This window comes from Poecilia reticulata, linkage group LG11 (assembly GCF_000633615.1).
Source record: "Poecilia reticulata strain Guanapo linkage group LG11, Guppy_female_1.0+MT, whole genome shotgun sequence".
NCBI lineage: Eukaryota > Metazoa > Chordata > Actinopteri > Cyprinodontiformes > Poeciliidae > Poecilia > Poecilia reticulata.
Genome location: NC_024341.1, coordinates 11,305,313 through 11,322,690, shown reverse-complemented (window position 1 = coordinate 11,322,690; position 17,378 = coordinate 11,305,313). Strand labels below are relative to the sequence as shown.

Sequence of the window (17,378 nt, the reverse complement as noted above, 5' to 3'; positions counted from 1 at the left end):
CACACACGCACACACGCACACACACGACATGTCGATCCATACATTTAAAGATAGCATCTCATAAGTCAAGGATGGTTGTAAAGGAACGAAGAAAAAGTCAGACGAAAATAGTTGGGCCCCAATAATCGTGTCCGGAGCCTCTGCTTCAGCAGAAACAGCAAAGGCATGTAGGCTGAGAATTCACCTCAGGACTTTCACTTTGGCTTACAGAGAACCTGCTGGAAGCCCCGCACTCCAGCATCTGAGCTCTGAGGACTGCCTACTCGCTCCAACGACCCGACGTGCAGACGGTTCAGCAGTCAGACATGGGTGAGCAAAGTCACAGAGTTATTGATAGTATTTCTCTTGGCAGCAGTGGCACGCTGATGGTAGGCTACTTAGCTTTAAGATGACAAATAAACCTGGTGCAGCATCTGCCAAGAATTCAAGGCCGAGGGTTTTCATCTGCAGCCAGGGTTTCTTTGAATGTTACGGTGTTTTCCTTTTGACTCTTTTGACATTTTCCTAAAATGCAAAATTGGACATGCTGATGGAAAAAATGTATCAAATGTAAAGTTTTTTTTTGTTTATTTATTTATTTAATTTTTTTGTATGTCTCAGTCTCAAGAAAATAAAATGAGTTTTCAAAAATCCTTTACAATATTCTTCTAACTGCTAGACATAATTTTATTTATTTATTTATTTTAAAAATGACATTTTGGGAAAGTAGATCCTTTCAACCAGTGATAGGTTTTTCCAAATTTTATCTAAAAATCACAAGTGAAATAATTTGAAAAATGTCTTTTAAACATAACAACATCAAATTACAACTGAAATTGTCCCAAGCAAATCTCCAAAGCTCACTGAAGACAACTGCAGGTATTTGTTTTAAAACAATGTTGCTAGTGTTTAATGACCATTTTTGAGACTTTTGTGAAGCTTTATGTTCTTTACCAGGACGATAAAAAAAAAAAAGATTAATTCCTGGGTATTTATTCCTAAAATTTGACATGAAACACTTTCAAATTTTGCAGAACTAGCATTACATACATCGGCGTAATTAATAATAATAAAAAAAGAATCAATCAAGTTTTAACAATGCATTTAAACTCATCTCTATTCATTCCAATATTGCACACAGATATTAATCTACAGCACAGTAATTTTAAACAGACAGGCTGCGATGGACTCGTGTTAGTGCTGAATCAGAGAGGGACAAATAATAGGCTTGGGTACATGAGTACGATCTGCGCAGAACCAATTAACGGAGCTCCAAGCACAACTAATGGCGCTCACATTTGTGTTTGACTTTTTTAGTTACACAGGTAATCAAGAGTTAATAAGACGCAAACAGCAGCAGGTTGAGCTCTATTTGGCATAGTGCATGATGGGAAATGTGTCCTTTCACCTTCTCAAAAGAGTTTTTAGCTGCCTCTCTTTACCAGCTTCCTGAGCCAGACAAAAGAACGACACCGTTTACGCCTAGAACTACTTAATGAGATAGATTTTGAAAACAGGAACGAGACCCCCATTTCACTCAGCGTCCGAACTATGAAATTGCTCATGATTTATATTCATGATCGTTTCAGTGACTGCAATCATAAACCACAACCGATCTTCAGGCCAAAACAAAACTTTAATCATAAGACCAAAAGTAATTCAGCGTGTTACAAAAGATCAGAGAGCCATAGAGAGAAACTGATATATAACGATAACACATAAGGAATATTTAGTGCTTATCTTTTTTTAAATTAAGTATTTAGTAAGATGCCACTACCTCAGCTATCCTCACTCCTGGACAATCTCTCACTGAGACTGCAGCACCTTCCTCCATGCTGCTGTCACTTTTATCAACAAGCGACACACACAACGACACACATTTTTCAGTTGCAGCCATCAGGGTGTGCAATGATATCAGTGCCACCTCTATCTGAGTGCAGTCAACCTTTAAAGTTAATTTCCTGTTTGGACTCAATACAGTAAATGCTTGTTTATGTCTAGTGATGTTCTCTATCATTGGATTTAAATATTCTGTTCAGTTTGGTCTCACGCGGACAGATGAAAATTATCTTGTGGCTGAATTACGGAGCTAAGTGTTATAATGGTTTGCAATTACAGCCACCACAAAGAGTACCTGTAAGGGGGGATAAATCCTGCGCTTGGCAACAGTAAAAAACTATGTCTCCTATACTTTTGAGCAATTACTTATTTTCTAAAGGTGTCAAGCACCTAAACAGTAAATTTAAAAAGGCTGAGCTCAGGCTGCCGCACTGAGGGCATCAGGTCTTTGCTTTGGTGGTGGCAGAATTGTAAAGTCAGCCTCTGTTGGGTTCCGACGTTGGTTGCTATTAAATCCGTTTTTTTGTTTTTGGTTCTTAGTTTGCAAATGAAAAACCCACTTTGATATTTTTTATTAAAGTTACCGCTGATTACAACGTTCAAAATGGACGCCAATCCCCCCTCTGAATTTGTGTTGTTCAGACGTAAGACAACAACAGTGGCCTTTAACTCAATAGTCGGATATCGAAAAGTTGCTATGACCACAATGAACCGTGTGCTTGCATCCGAATGTTGGTCAGAGGTGGCAGAGGTTGACGAGACGAGTGACACAAGCATTACTCTCAGCGTTGTTGTTGTTGTTTAGGCTAAATTTGAAGGGGACCTTTAGTCAAATTTGAAGCATAATACTTTTTGGGGGGGCTAAATACAAACCAAGGCTGGTCAGCTTTAAATAGTCACAGAAAATAATTGCTCCGTACCTACAGATAGCACAAACAGCCGTTCACTCGCACATTTGTACCGAAGTGCAGCTTAGAGTCGCCTCTGAAAATCCCTTTAATGGTCACAAAAGGTGAGCTCCATGTTGTTCAGTGGTGATGTAAGAAAAATACACATTTTAAATGCTTTGCTCCATACTCGCTTTGAATCAGATTTCTTGACATTAAAGATCTGCCACAAAAGTCTCACTGATGCATCTGTGTTCAAAGTTTATGTAATTTATTATTAATAATTATGGGTGCAGCAGTAAATAATAGTCATGTTTTTTTTATAAATCAAAACCTTATAAAATCTGGATTTCATTCATTCACCATACATCAAAATAATTTTTATTCTACTCACTTACTTTTAAAATAAAATATGAATATATTTTAAGATATTTTAATAATCTTTATCCAGTTTGCCATGCATGCATGGTTTAATTGTGTGTTATTACGATTTATTTTTGCCTTCTGTCTGCAGTTACAAACATGCAAGTTTTCAAGGTCCTGAATGTCTTTATCAGGGATTAGTATCTTTATCTAAAAAATTAAGAAGCACAGAACATTTCACCATCACAGCACAAGTTCATGTTCTTTACTAAAGAATCTGCTTCTCACTTGGAACAAGTTCAGGACAAGCTTCACACAGTAGCTCCACATGTGACCTCTAACACAGATCATACGGCTGTTAATGGGTGAATAATATCTAAAATACCCCCCCTACACACACACGCACACACACACTCCCAACCCATCCCACAGAGACGATGAGCTAAAACAACATAAGGCCACAGAGCAAAGTAAACCAACGCTAAGCACTAAAAGCCACTGAAGAAGGAGAAGGTGAATTGTTTACAACAGGGATTTGTAAAAGTCTGCTTTAAAATGAATTACCACTTAGACCCCATGCCACTTTGAAATTCCTGTATGATTACTGACTAACTAAATAGATATTGTGGATTATTGAAATAAAATGTTGACAGTTTAGCTTTCAGCACGAAATGATAAAACCTTAAGCTAACATGGAGTTCTGAAGCATTTTTGTCACAAGAAATTTAAATCTGTCATTGTATAATAATCCCTGTTCTCTCTCTCTCTCATGGTCATCCATGACTGAAACTGTTTGGAAATAATTTTGATAATGTGACAAAAGGCAGTGAAAGGCTTTTCAGAAATAATCGTGGATTGGGTACCAGTCCATCACTTTTAAGATAACATTAACAACAAATATTTGAAGCATACTACAACAGTCAACTAAAGTAAGCATCAGAATGGCTGTAGTTATTTAATGTATGGAATTATTGTTTACCTTGTAAATATTACATGGATGTCTGCATACAACAAAACTAAGTATTTATAATTACTTTTGGACATGATGCTTTGTTTAAAGTACCTAACGGTGGTAGATAACTACCATAAACTACTTCATAAGACTTTTGTATTTAAGTTTTGAGTTTCAGCTTTTGACTTTTTTTTTTCTTTCATCTGTCATTAATTCATCAGTCTGGTAACATCAGACAGGATAAGACTGCTTGTCTATCTTTTAGGTAGCGGTCGCATGCGCCAGAGATCAGTGATGGAGGAGGTGCCGGCTGAATCAGATTTTCTGTGGATTTCCCACTGATTCAACACATACAAGCTCTGGCTCAGCAGCCATTAGATCTGCAGCCACAAACGAGTTGCGTTACCGATCCCAGATCAGGAGGATTTGCTTGACCAACGGACACATTTCAGATCTTAACCACAGACAGCTGGTACGTAAATTTCTCCTGAACAGAAACATGTTTGCACTATTCTTCAAATTACATGATCAAACAACAATGTCAACAGCGTATAATTAAGAACTATTTAAAACAAGGCATACAGGTACTGGTGTGAGCCATTGCTTCCCAATTATCTTATTTGTAAATTTCTCAATGGAATTATATTATTTTCTTTTTCTTTTTCGAATTACTACAGGCCAAATTAATTTAATCTCAAATGTTTGCAGATTATCAACGGTAATCAATAAAAATTTCTTACTGTGAAAACAAAAAGACTATCTAAAATGTTATCTAAAATATGTATGTTTAAATAAAATCGTATGTGATCTTAAAATTAAATATTTATAATATAAATATTAAAATATGACCTAGGTATGAATCGACCTTGATTCATATCTATGAATTTTAATTTTAAATCATCTAATCAAATCAAAACAAATCAAATCAAAAATTTTATTTGTATAGCACATTTCAGCAGCAAGGCATTTCGAAGTGCTTTACATCATTAAAAACAAAAACATAGAGTCATGTAACGTTGAATAAACAATATTCAATTAATCTAAGCATCTGAGTAATGTTTCAATTAATAATAAATTAATAAACGGTGCTGCCATCTTCCCATTCTACTGAAAAGCAAGGCAGCGTACTCATTCAACATTTAATGCTTCTTAAAGTACTCAAATTTGAACCAAAAAGGTTTGTCAAACATTTTATTTGGTTGTATTGCACGACAAATTCATGTCATTATGTAGGTAGGAAAATCTCGTAATGTTTTCCTTCAATCACTAAATTTGTATACAAGTCAAGTTCATGACAAGTTTGTCCAACGGATTAGTCTTCTGGGTCGGTGTTGAGCTCCAGGCGATGGAGATGAAACCCCTGCTGCTGCCACAGGATTAGATATATTGTGACTCACTGGAGAGCAGGTAACAGGTTGAATTGCATTTTTTTTGTAAAATCAAGGTATAAAATCTTGTGCTTTATCTAGAAAAAAAAATCACTTTAGTGGGTCAATAAGTATAAAGTTTTTTTTTTTCCTAATAACTAAATTCAATCTGGAGAAAGAAAGCTGTTACGACCGGCGTCGTAAGGTTAATTACATCAACATTTGTGTACCGGTACCCGTCCCTGATTGGCTTTCCAGAAGACGACGGAAATGTCTAATTGGCTGCTTCCCGGAGGTGACGAACATAAAGGCTGCTGAAGCGGACTTCCTGATCCTCGACTCATCTCCACCGTCCACCCTCCTTTCCTTTGTTCACCTGCGCTAGAGTTGTGGAGTGTAGGAGTGAGCTGCCGTTTATGTTTCCTCAGTTTTCTCATGTTTTTCATAGGAAGGTAAGTTTTTGTCCTTTGGTTCATTTACTTTCGATTAGGTAAGTTTCTGTTACTATTAAGATAGTTTTCTTTTGTTTGTTGTTTTCGGCGATAGCTCACTCTGAAGCCAAATACTCAATTTGTAACATCTTTATCAAGAATACACCTTTTTAAAATAAATAATAATTATCAACTGTTCAACTTCGTGTGTGTCGGTTGTTGAGATCAGAGGAGGATGGATCCTTCATGTTGCGACCTGGCCACCCCTAGACTGGTCATAACAAAGCGATTAAAAGAGTTTAATGACAAAATGAACATAAAAATAAAGTCCTTTGGCATTCAGGCCCCGGCCGGGGACGTCGAGCTGCACTTCGATAAGCTCGATGAACATTCCTGATGCAGCATAGAAATGTAGACCCCCCGGGGCCTGTACTGCTGGCAGCGGTCGGAGGAGGATGAGGTCTGAGAGCCGGGAGCAGAAGGTGGAGATTGGGCGGAGGTGGGTTGATCGCAGCTGGTGAGCAGAAGAGGCCATGGGTGAAGGTCCTTTTGAACTGGAGCCCAAACGATGATTGGCTGGAGCGAGGCTTGGACCGGCGATAGGTCCAGGTTGCAGAGAGGGAGGCGCTGATTGATGAGGCAGGTGCGACGAGAGTCTTCCAGACTGAACTTTTGTCAAGACTCCATTAATCTGAGGCTAAAAGTAATCAAAAATTATGACGATTACCACTTGTTTAAAATGAGCTTTTCACTTTCTTTTCTCCTGACCTGTAGATTTTGTTCTATGCACTTCTCACCCCATTGATACATTTCCAACTATCCAAGACAAATGCCCTGATTTTGACATTAATCTGATAATCGCTTGATTAAATGGGGCAAGTACATATTTTCAACCTATTTGTCACCCCTGTATAAGGTGCTGCGATGAGTTTTTTTTTGGGGTTCTTTTTCCGTTTGTGCAAAATCCAGATGGATAATCACACGCTAAGCTTGTGGGTTGCTGTGAATCACTTTGTCGAGAGGCCGTGTTTGTTTGAAGGTTGAGGGGAAACAGATAAAACGAAGAAAGCAGCAAAAGATCTGCATCTCGACTCGCTCTTGCTTTTATCGCTTCGGCTTAAGAATACCAAATACTGTTCTTTCCAATTAAGGTAAAAGAGAAGAGAGCTTGTGTTGTTTTCTCTCTGCTTCTCTTCAAGCAAACCTAGCTTTTCTCAGCCTTCTCATTTCCTCTCTGGTCTATTTTTACCTCCATATATCTTTTACTACTATAATCTATTTCCCCCCTCACCTCATTTTCCCTGCATCTCCCTCATCTACTCCCTCCTGTCTTCACTCCAGCTCCCTCTTCTCCCGGCATTCCCTCCCTTTTTCTACAATCTGCCCGTCTAAAAGCTCTGCGTTCCTTCACAGTACACTTACTTTTTCCTTCTTATTTTCGGCAGCGTTTTCTAGACTCGTCTTCCTGCTGAGACTCTGTTGGAGGATTCCAGCAGACCGAGCAGTGAGCACATCCTTTAAATAGGTCCTTACTGCCATATATTGTCTTCAGCCCTTCTTTCCGGGTTTCCCCTTGGTTATATGTCCTACACAGGATAACCCTAAAGCATAGAATGAAATGTGGTTTTCCCTTTCTATAATTCATACCTTGGATAACATTCAATAAGATTTTTAGGTTAGTTTGGACTTTCATGTTTTTGTACATTTATTGCTAGTCATGTTTAATCACAAAAACAAGAATAGCCTGCTTCTTCTCCACATGAAATAATCCCTCACTTTCCAAAAAGGAATATTAACCTCCAACATGTTTGAGATACTCCTCCGCTCTTTTTACTGACAGTAGAAATATAATCATTGACATTAAAGCCTATGAATGAAATGTGTTTTTACTGCAGTAGCATAACGTCACTCTTGAAAATGTATCTGTTCCAAAGCAATCTTGCTACCACAAATGATGGTAAGGTTGGTTAAAAAAAAAAAAAAAAGCTCACTTTTAGTCAACTACACAGAGTAACGGGATATTCAAGTCACCATAACAACCATTAGGTGCTTTCTAAATATTTTTTTGAAAGGCATGTCAGCAAAAAAAACAAACAAAAAAAACAAATACCTCTCCTACCAAAGAAAAAAGCGTGGAGTCTGTAAAAATCTACTGAGATTTTATCTGGAGTTGGTTGCTTTGGTCAGATTAGATTCATGATCACCTTCAGGGCAGCACACACACCCGGTGGGATTGATGAGTAATAAAGGATCAATATGTCCTGTCCCTATTAAGTATGATGGAGGATCTGTGATACTGAGGGCCTGTTTGTCTGAGAACATTGGTGTTGATCCTATCAGTGTAATTGCTTTCTCAGCATGTCTCCAGGTTCTGCAGAGGTTTGGCAATTTACTCATTTGATTCTGGCACCAAATAAGGGAAGCCTCTACAATATGAAGCACATTGGTCTTGGCGTTATGTAATTTGTCCCAAGTAGTCCAGTGGGGTTGTGCAAGGAGGCCTAGTCAAAGATCCCCTTTTCTGTCAACTCCAACTGGAGCGTGAGAAATCAGTCCTGTGATCTTGGCTGTAGATGAGCACCAGTCGACAGTCATTGTAACGTTGGTTCTTTTTTAAATGGGCTTTTCTTTACTAAATCAGAATACCGCAAAGTATGTTGTGTGTCGGGGAGGGAGTGGAGGAGGAGGAATAAGAAGGGTTCGGTGAATGCGCATATGAAACTGGGGGATTCGGTACCTCAAAAAAGGTTAAGAGCCACTGGATTAGAAACTTCACAAGGTTTAAAATCCTCCTAAGAAACTGATAAGACGTGTGAAAGCAAGTGAAATATATATTTTTTATCTTTATGATGACTCCCCCAAAATGTCAACATTTTCACAACTGCTGTGATTTAATGCATTGGGTTGGGTGTCTGTTTTATTTCAATTTTTTTATTATTATTTTTGTTATATGTTGTAAAAAAAATAAAGTTAGAAGCATGAAACTGCACTCATTTCAGATAATTACAAGCAACACATCTTTTGCAATGCTGCAGAAATATGATTCACTCTGTGCTAATTGCCTTGAGTAACATGTCGCAAAGTTGCTCCTTTTGAACTCGTCGACTCTTTATAGCCAAACCGTCTAAATTGGACGATGAGGAGACGGGGAGACGGGGAGACAAGGAGACGAAGAGACGTCGTTACCAGCGACAGTATCGTGTTGCAGCGAGGGAAGTCGTCTTTTGTCCGCCCGCCAGACAACCAACGAATGTGGAGAAATTTAACGGGTGTGAGACCAAACAGGTTCTGACAGTGCAACTCATCTTCATAATGAGTAAACAAATTACAATGCAACTGAATACACAAACAGCCAGCGCACTGTCTGAACTGATTAGACTATCGTCGTTTGCCACATAATCTCATCTATCTTCAAGAGTTTGCGATTTGTAATTGCTTGCAAAAAAAAAAATAGAATAAAAAAAAGTTGTATTTGTTACTATCAAATTAATAATTTATTTACTGGTGCAAGGTCTCACCAGTAATAATAACGCATGGGGACCTTGAGTGCTCCGGTGTGCCAGATGTTCATGATGATACTCCTTCTATTAAAGCAGAGTCTCCCAAGCTATAGGCAGAGCAGTTGATTTATTCTCAATCTCTAAAGGCCTGACATGATCCCACACACTTCCCTTGCTCGGCCAGAAAGAAATGAAATGAGCAAGCAGGGCGGGGAGGAGGGATTATGAAGGCAGATTAATAATGGAAACATAGACTGCGAAACTAAAAGCCCCTTCCGGGTGTCTTTCCAACGCGGCGACTGTGGTTGAGTGGAAAGTGGCTGTTTTGCATTTGGAGGATTGGTGGTTTGATCCTCAGCCCCACCGCATGTAGAAGAGTCCTTGGGTAAGACACTAAACCCCCACTTGGGCCTTAAAATAATTACGGGTGTGTAATTGTGCAGATGAAATAAATGCCAGCATTCACTGGCCACTTTATTAGGTAGACCAGTTCAATGACACATGCAAATCTACTAATTAAATAGCAGCATCCCTTGTGCGTTCTAGGCATTAAGATAATGACAGAGATTTCACCTCTAATGTCAGAATCGGGAAGAGATGGGAATTTAAGTGACGCCAAATGTTGCCAGTCGTTCTGGTCTGAGTGCTTCAGAAACTGCTGATCCGCAGGGATTCTCGTGGACGAGCCCATCTCTGGGCTTTACAGAGAAAAGTCAGAAAAAGAGAAAGTTAATACGTGTTGATGTCTATGTTTTGGGAAGAATGGGCAGATCGATTCAGAAAGCTCAAATAACTACTTGTTGCAGTCAAGTAAAGCGCCGTCTCTGAACGCCCAACAAATAAGACGGCGGCAGAAAGTCACACCATGCGCCACTCCTGTCGGCGAAGGACAGGAAACAGGGCAGGATTGTCAATACTGGACGAATCAGTTTCTGCATTAAATGGTGTAAAGATCACGAATCGAAATTGGCAAATCTGAGTCTAAAACGGGAAAAGCAGATACTGATATCAGTTAGAAAAAGCCTGATCTGTGCATTTCTAGTTTAAGTCATTTTAATAAGATGATAAAGGAAGTGGAGCGACCGGAGGTTCCTTTAGCTGTTTGACGGCTGCCTGAAGCAGATTAATAATATTTTAAGACAGTTCATTGGAAATACTTGTCAGGAAAAAAACATGTTTTTAAAGCCGTTGATGTCTGATTGGTTTTCTCAGCAGATAACCATCAACTTGTGTAACTTTCTAAACATTATACACTTGAATGCTTATAGTTTGCAATATAGTATCTGTAATGATCAACATGTTATACTTCAGCAGCATTAAAAAATTACTTTTTCTATTACATTTTCTATAAAATCTACTCCATCATGTCATATATTTTCCTTTGACGTTTTGTGGAAATATCTTGAAGCCATGATATTTTGGCCAATGTTATCATATTGTAAAACAAAAAACAAAACAAAAAAACTCAAACTGCTTAGAATGACTGAAAAGCACACTACAAGAAACCTTTATGAACCCAAATTAGATCAAAATGGGCTAAATCGACTGTATGTAGTGGATCATTCAGCAGATTTTCAGGCACATAAATTTAATCCGCTGCCCACTTGTCTGCTTTGAGGCATGTTCCCTCCCTCCTTCCACTTTTCTCCCACCTGGCATTAAACGTCTTCCTAGCACTAAAAGCATATATCACGTAATATTTGGAGTCGTTCAGTGTTGGCCAGGCAGACTGATCGGAGCCATCTAACCATTTCCTTCCCTGGGCTTAGCTGTGACAACATGGAACAAATTGTAGCCCTTCTGAATCACTCCGCAGCCCCAACAACTTAAGCGCTGGAGGACAGCTGTGGTGAGCAGCGTTGGGAGCGCCATGCATCTTAAACATGTTGGAGTCAGCATCTCAAAGTGAAAATATGTGTATTTGCAAGGTCTTCCAAAATTCTTTTTTTTTTGTCAGGTTGTGTACTGTTTTCCTGCTACAGACAAAAAAAGAAGAAAAGTGCAATCTTTGTTTATGTGTGGGTAATTTTCTGTTGGGGAATCTACTTAATACCTCCAGATCAAAGAAGAAGAAGAAGAAGAAGATGGACTTTGGCCGCTGAGAATCTCTTGTGTCAATTTAAACCAATTACGACTGCGGCTACACTAACATGATTTCAGGGCAAAACACCAAAACTCAAATTTGACACACAAAAAAAACAGCTACAACTCTTCCTATACAGACAACATTACAAAAAAAATGTAGCAATCAGAAGTGAAACATTGTCAGTTGTGCAGACGCTCGAGCAAACAAAAGAGCGACGCTGATGATGATCAGAGGTTACATAACTCCAGCTGATTTGCATGCAGGTTATTAATTTACTCTAAAATCTGTGTGTCTCAAGGGTTCCTGCTGACAAAGGTCTGGCTTTTTGGTTCAGTGGCCTGTGAAGCACATCTTTGTGATCCTGAAATGTCCCGCAAACTCTGCCCCAAGGCGGGAAGCTGCACAAATAAGAGAAGTTTCTACAACTTTGGAAAAGTGTCCGACCCCCTTGAACTTTTTCCAGATTTAATTTACATTTCTGAGTTTTATCACACATAAAAACAGTTCTGTCCCGACTTTGAGTCTAAAACAAATTGCAAGAACGGCCGAACAAGGGTTGCAAGAACAGAATAATTTGCCATTTTGGTCTTGAAACCCGGGGGAGGAGGGACAGCAAATTCTTGTAGAATGTGTGCAGCATCTGTACAGCTGTTCTGCGAAGGTCTCAGAGGTTTCATGGAGAACATTAGTGATTGAACGGAGTTAACTGCGTTAGTTGTAGAGAAATCTCCAGCAGGAGTTTATAAAACCAAAATTTACTCTTTCTAATCTGAAAACTGAAAGAGTGAGACACGACTGCAGGTGGCACACAAGGCGCGGTTTTCTATGGAAGCTAACCGGGCAAGGAGAACTTTATGAGTAGAAGCGGCGAAGGAGCTCGTGGTCACTTTGGAGGAGCTGCAGAGATCCACTGACAACTTTCTCCACAAGTCCGGTCTTCACAGAAGAGCAGCAAAATGAAATCAATTGTTCAAAACAAAAGCGTGAGTACTGATCAAAGTTTGTGTTGGTCTTTCACTTACAATTCTGACTTTAAAAAACGCATATGGCAGTTGTAACGGGGCGACATTTGAAACACTTTGGTGGTATCAAGCCACCACAGAGCTCCTGATCATATTATCTTCACTTTTGCTATAGGATGCATCTTGATTTCACATTGCCGCGCAAGATGTTGTCATTTCCAATAAGAAAAAAATGCAACTCAAACGTGTTTGCAGAACTTTCAAACATGTCATATTAGTCACTGATTAATAATCCACCCCGAGGACAGCAGTAAACAAAAGACTTTGTTTATAAAGGCGAGCTTTGCTGGGACAAATGAGCTGGTCCCTCTGTGGCGGTGACATCTTTCTTCTATTTTTCTGTTTACGCCCTGATACAATTAACCGGAACTCAGGCGCTTGCCGACATCTGGGAGTAAATGGAAGGTATTTTTCGGGGATAAGAGACTTTTCATTCGGCACCCTCTCCTCTCCTCTCCTCACCTTTTTCATTTCCTCTCAACTTTCACCGACTGGCGCATCTCGTCTGTCACCCAACCCGGTGAGACTTTTGTACGTCTCATTTCCTAAAATGAAACCATAGAGGACAGGCGGCAAATGCCGGATGACCTATACGCCAGCGTTGGGTTCAGTGACACGGCGAGGAAAACTCATTTTATCTCAAAACACGCGGTCAAAGAAATGAAAATATCGAAGAAGTGCAATCATTGGATTTTTTTTTTTCTGATTTTCTGAGTTTTTGAGCCTTAACGTGAAAGGTTAAAAAAAATTAAATAAAATATCATTCTGAGGTGGCCAAAAAAAAATAACCCGATAGTAGGGATCATCTACAAGGCAGGTTATTTGTTATCTGACCAGGCTGAAGAACACAGTGTTGATATTTCCTGTCCAGATGTCCAGCTGGCGGATGCAGTTGATTGGAGGCCAGCCCCGACCTAACCTCGAACTTGCCGCTTATCAGGGACAATAAGGTTTCCTATAGATTCTCACTCTGCAGAAACAAATGTGAAGGTTAGTGCACTGCGACTGTGTTGTTCCACAACCACAGTTACTGTCTGCAGTTTATCGCTGCCTTTTGGATATTAAGTACCTCTGTTTTATGTGCCTCTGACCGAATAATTTTGGTAAAAGTGGTCAATGGCGAACATCAATGAAACTGTCATCACTTCCATTGACACCTCTTATTAGTCGCTACTGAATCCTTTAAGAAACTCTGCGCAGAATAACAAGAAGTCCTTTTTGCAGTTTGATTCATGGGTCCCAAATTGCAAATGAAGATGTACGAGTACTTTGATAAAGAGCCCCATGTCCAGCGCCACGACAACCACACTTTGCAGTGCATTAAAAACATTGGTTTGTGGGATAGACTTACACAGAGCAACATCTAGCAGCAAAGTGGAAAGAAAGTGATGTATGGTTATAAAATCTTTATCAGTACTTCGCAGAAACAACTTTTTGCGGCAATCACAGAAATCTATTTTATCAGCTTTGTACATCCAGTAACTGAAATTATTGCTAATTTTTATTTATTTATTGATAATGTGCTCAAGCACTGGGAGAGGTGATATAAGCCTTCCTAGTTGAATTTAGGTTTGGACTTGGACGTAAACATAACATCTCCAACTCTCAGCGTTGCTTTGTTCTGTTTTTCCAGTTTCCAACAGGTTTTTCTCCCGTGATCGCCCTACGTTTAGCTCCAATCATGTACCCTCTGAACTCAGCTACAGAAAACAACAACGTCCCTCTTGCATGACTCTTCCGCCACCATGTTCCAACATTGGCATGGCGTGAAGTACGCGATTTTGCGCCACCCGCTGTGTTTTGCTCGAAGGCCAGAATGTTCAATATCACCAGAGCACATTTATCCAAATGTCTGCTGTGACCTCCACACTTGGCTTGTAGCAAACTGTTAGCAGGAAGTCTAATGACTTTCCTTTAACAATGGCTTTCTTCTTCCCCGCTCCAGATTTGCGGAGCGCAAGGTGTTGACAGATTCTCCCACATAAAATCTGGATGCCTTCTGCTCCTCCACAGAGCTACTGATGGCCGCTTGGCTGCTCCTTTGATTGATGCTCTTCTTGCCCGGCCAGACGCGTCAGGCGGACACCGCTTTCTTAGTCGTTTTGAAGCAGGGAAATTTTCCACTTACAAGGAGATTCTGCAGGCAGCTAATTGCTCTCACTTTCATTAAAATAAAATGCACGATGTTGCTCTAAACACAAGAATTGCATATTTCATTACAATGTTAATTTAGAGTGAACTACTGGATTCTGAATGCGCGGTTCTGCTCAAAAGAAACCTAATGCTTGGTGGCTGTAGCTTAAAATCCACCACACACAAGTAGATTGATAGTCTTGCAAATTTCCAAAGAAAATAACAATACTCCATCTATCACTTCCCGGGAGGTTTTGATGAATTCTGCTCGGCATTCCCTTTTCCTCACGCAAGCCTTAGAAGCTTTGCTTTGCATGCTTTGTACAAGTTAAAGACTATTTCTACCCACAACGTCGAGAGGCATCGCAAAATGAAAAAAGAAAGAAAGTGGAAGTGTGAGGTGGAAGTACTCTGAGCAAAAAGGCACGATACAGCTGCAAAGATCAGCTTGGAGAACCATTAGCAGAGAAGAGGCGCTACAAATCAGCCACACAAGATAACCCCACCACTAGATCAAGGGTGGCAATCAAACAGAGAATTGATCTCCGAGGGATGAGATCGGGAGCCCAGAGGGCGGATGTCCACCGGACCCTATTTTTTTCAATCATAAACTCCGACAAGACAGTTTAAAGTGTGTCAGACAGTAAGGGCTTATTCAGATGGAAAATGATAGGTGCTTATTGGAACAACTAATAGCTCCTGGATGTACACTGGTAGAGCGGAGAAAACACAGCAAAAAAGAAAAGAAAAAAAGAAAAACAATCCAGCTGGGTGGGAGGGGTAAAAAAAAGAGGAGGTTGACAGAAATATCGCTGTTATAGCAGCCGCAGCCAAAACACAATAGAGAAACAGCACGGTAATTTCAGCTGAGAGGGCATTGCTAACCCTGCATGATCCAAAAAGAGTTCAAAAACACTGACAGCAATGCACAGGCAGACACATCTAATAAATAGAAAAAGGCCTCAGTTTCCTGCCTCGGACTTCTTTACAATCGCGCTCTCTTAATAGGATTATATTAAGACGGCGTGGATGCATATTTTTTTGCTAGAAAGCAATCGTGCGAGCGCAGCTTCTCCAGACATAAAGCCGATACTGTGCAACCTTAACATTAGAGACATTTCATGCCAGCAGGGAGCCCATTCACAACGAAATGGATTAACATTTGAAACAGTTTCTCAGAAGAGGAAATGTGTAAAAAACTGTGAGCGTGCATTAAGGTTAAGATGTGGATAGAAAACGGCTAATGGCAAACCTTGTGTCTGAAGTGCACAGAGTAACAACAAACAGGTCTTGCCGATGTCCATATCACTGAAATAAGAAAACAAAGAGGGATTGCATTTTTTCTTGCTCTCTAATTCACAGTGTTTAAAGGAACAATGCACCATTCTATGCTAATTCTCCATATGTAGAATGGCCTTGTTTAGGTGCAAATGTTTAACACGAACAGCTCCGAAAGCTTCAAAACGTATTACAAGTGTTACGAATCAGCTGAAACTCACATGAGCTGGAAAAACAGATATATTCTACTGAAGACTCGATCAGTCTTAAAACAGTGTGACATGCAGAGACTTACTTATAAACAAATAGCAGGAGTGGAGGCTCATTATGCAGGTCGGCTGTGACAAAAATAAAATCTCTTAAAGAATTTGGTGCATTTTTTTTTGTGGGCTGCCAAGCTGCACCATTACAGTGTTTTTTGGTTGTAGCAAATTAGGTACTTTTTCCATGGTGACATTTGTGATCTAATATGTCCCATCTTATGTTTATGTTTGTTTCATCTGAATGAGTAATATATTCATATTGTTTATGGTACAAGTTTTTGTTTTTTCTTACACGTTCAAATTTGGAGCCCAGATTCCCCGTCTCTGTTTGAAAAAAAATAAAACAAACAGCATGATGCTGCCACTGAAGTGAAGATGTGTTCAGAATGATCTGCACTCGGCTGGATTAAAGCGAGATTACTTATTTATTTACACACCACACTTTTCAGATTTGTGTTTGTTGAACATGTTCCTTAAACTTCATATACATAACAATTTATTAGATATTTATAACATACTCATTGTAAACTGTTACAGAAGTTGTTTTTTTTACTCTCCAAAGCCTTTTATTTGGACTTGCACTCTACATCCGTTTATTTTTTAAAAATTGCTTTTCCATCATCTTTGTTCTTTGCACGTTTTGCGCACACACCCGACACATCAAATCACCAAAACAAAAAACAATAATCACAGGGAAACGTGATGGTGGTAGCATCACAGTGGGTGAAATCACGACAAGGTCAAAATACAAGTGGACACCAAAACTTTCAGGTTTCTGATAGACAAACTAAGATTAAGAGATATGTTGGGGTTTTTTTCCCCCTAATTTTTAAAATTAATTTCACACTTAACCTAATGAGATGATTAAAAAGTCATTCTCACTTACAGAGGAAACACTGTGTACTCCTGGAAGTCTGAGCGTACGTCAAGATCAACCAAATAACGACTTCTCCAGAACAAAGTTCAACTTTCGGCCTTGCCAGAGGTCAGAGCTACGTCTGCAGGGCCGCAATGAAGAGGACTACGGGACAAGATAAATCCTCCCAATCAGATGGACTCAGAGAACTTCAGTGTGGCAAAGAACAAATTTCACCAAGTCAGGATATGAGATACTGATAGACTCCTACGCTAGAGGGCTGAATGATGAAACTGAGTGCTGTAGGGGGCCCGCTGATTACATTAGAGACATAAGAAGTGACAATTAAAATCATCTAAGCCGACACCATGATTTCCACAAAACCAAGCAGACAGTCAATTTGGGTTTCTTACGCTAAGAAA

At 39.6% G+C, this 17,378-nt stretch overlaps 1 protein-coding gene across 2 annotated transcripts in view; it reads right to left on the bottom strand.

The window, feature by feature from the left end:
* calcr (calcitonin receptor) overlaps positions 1–17,378 on the bottom strand; it is a 68,094-nt gene that overhangs the window by 34,022 nt on the left and 16,694 nt on the right. The window contains exon 1 of one of the 2 annotated variants that reach the window (XM_017307579.1): positions 15,812–15,867. The exons of the other annotated variant lie outside the window; for it this stretch is intronic. Within the exon in view, the coding sequence (XP_017163068.1) occupies positions 15,812–15,863 (52 nt within the window). The 5' untranslated portion in view covers positions 15,864–15,867. Of the gene's footprint in view, positions 1–15,811; positions 15,868–17,378 lie in introns of those variants that run through there. 2 annotated transcript variants of the gene reach the window in all.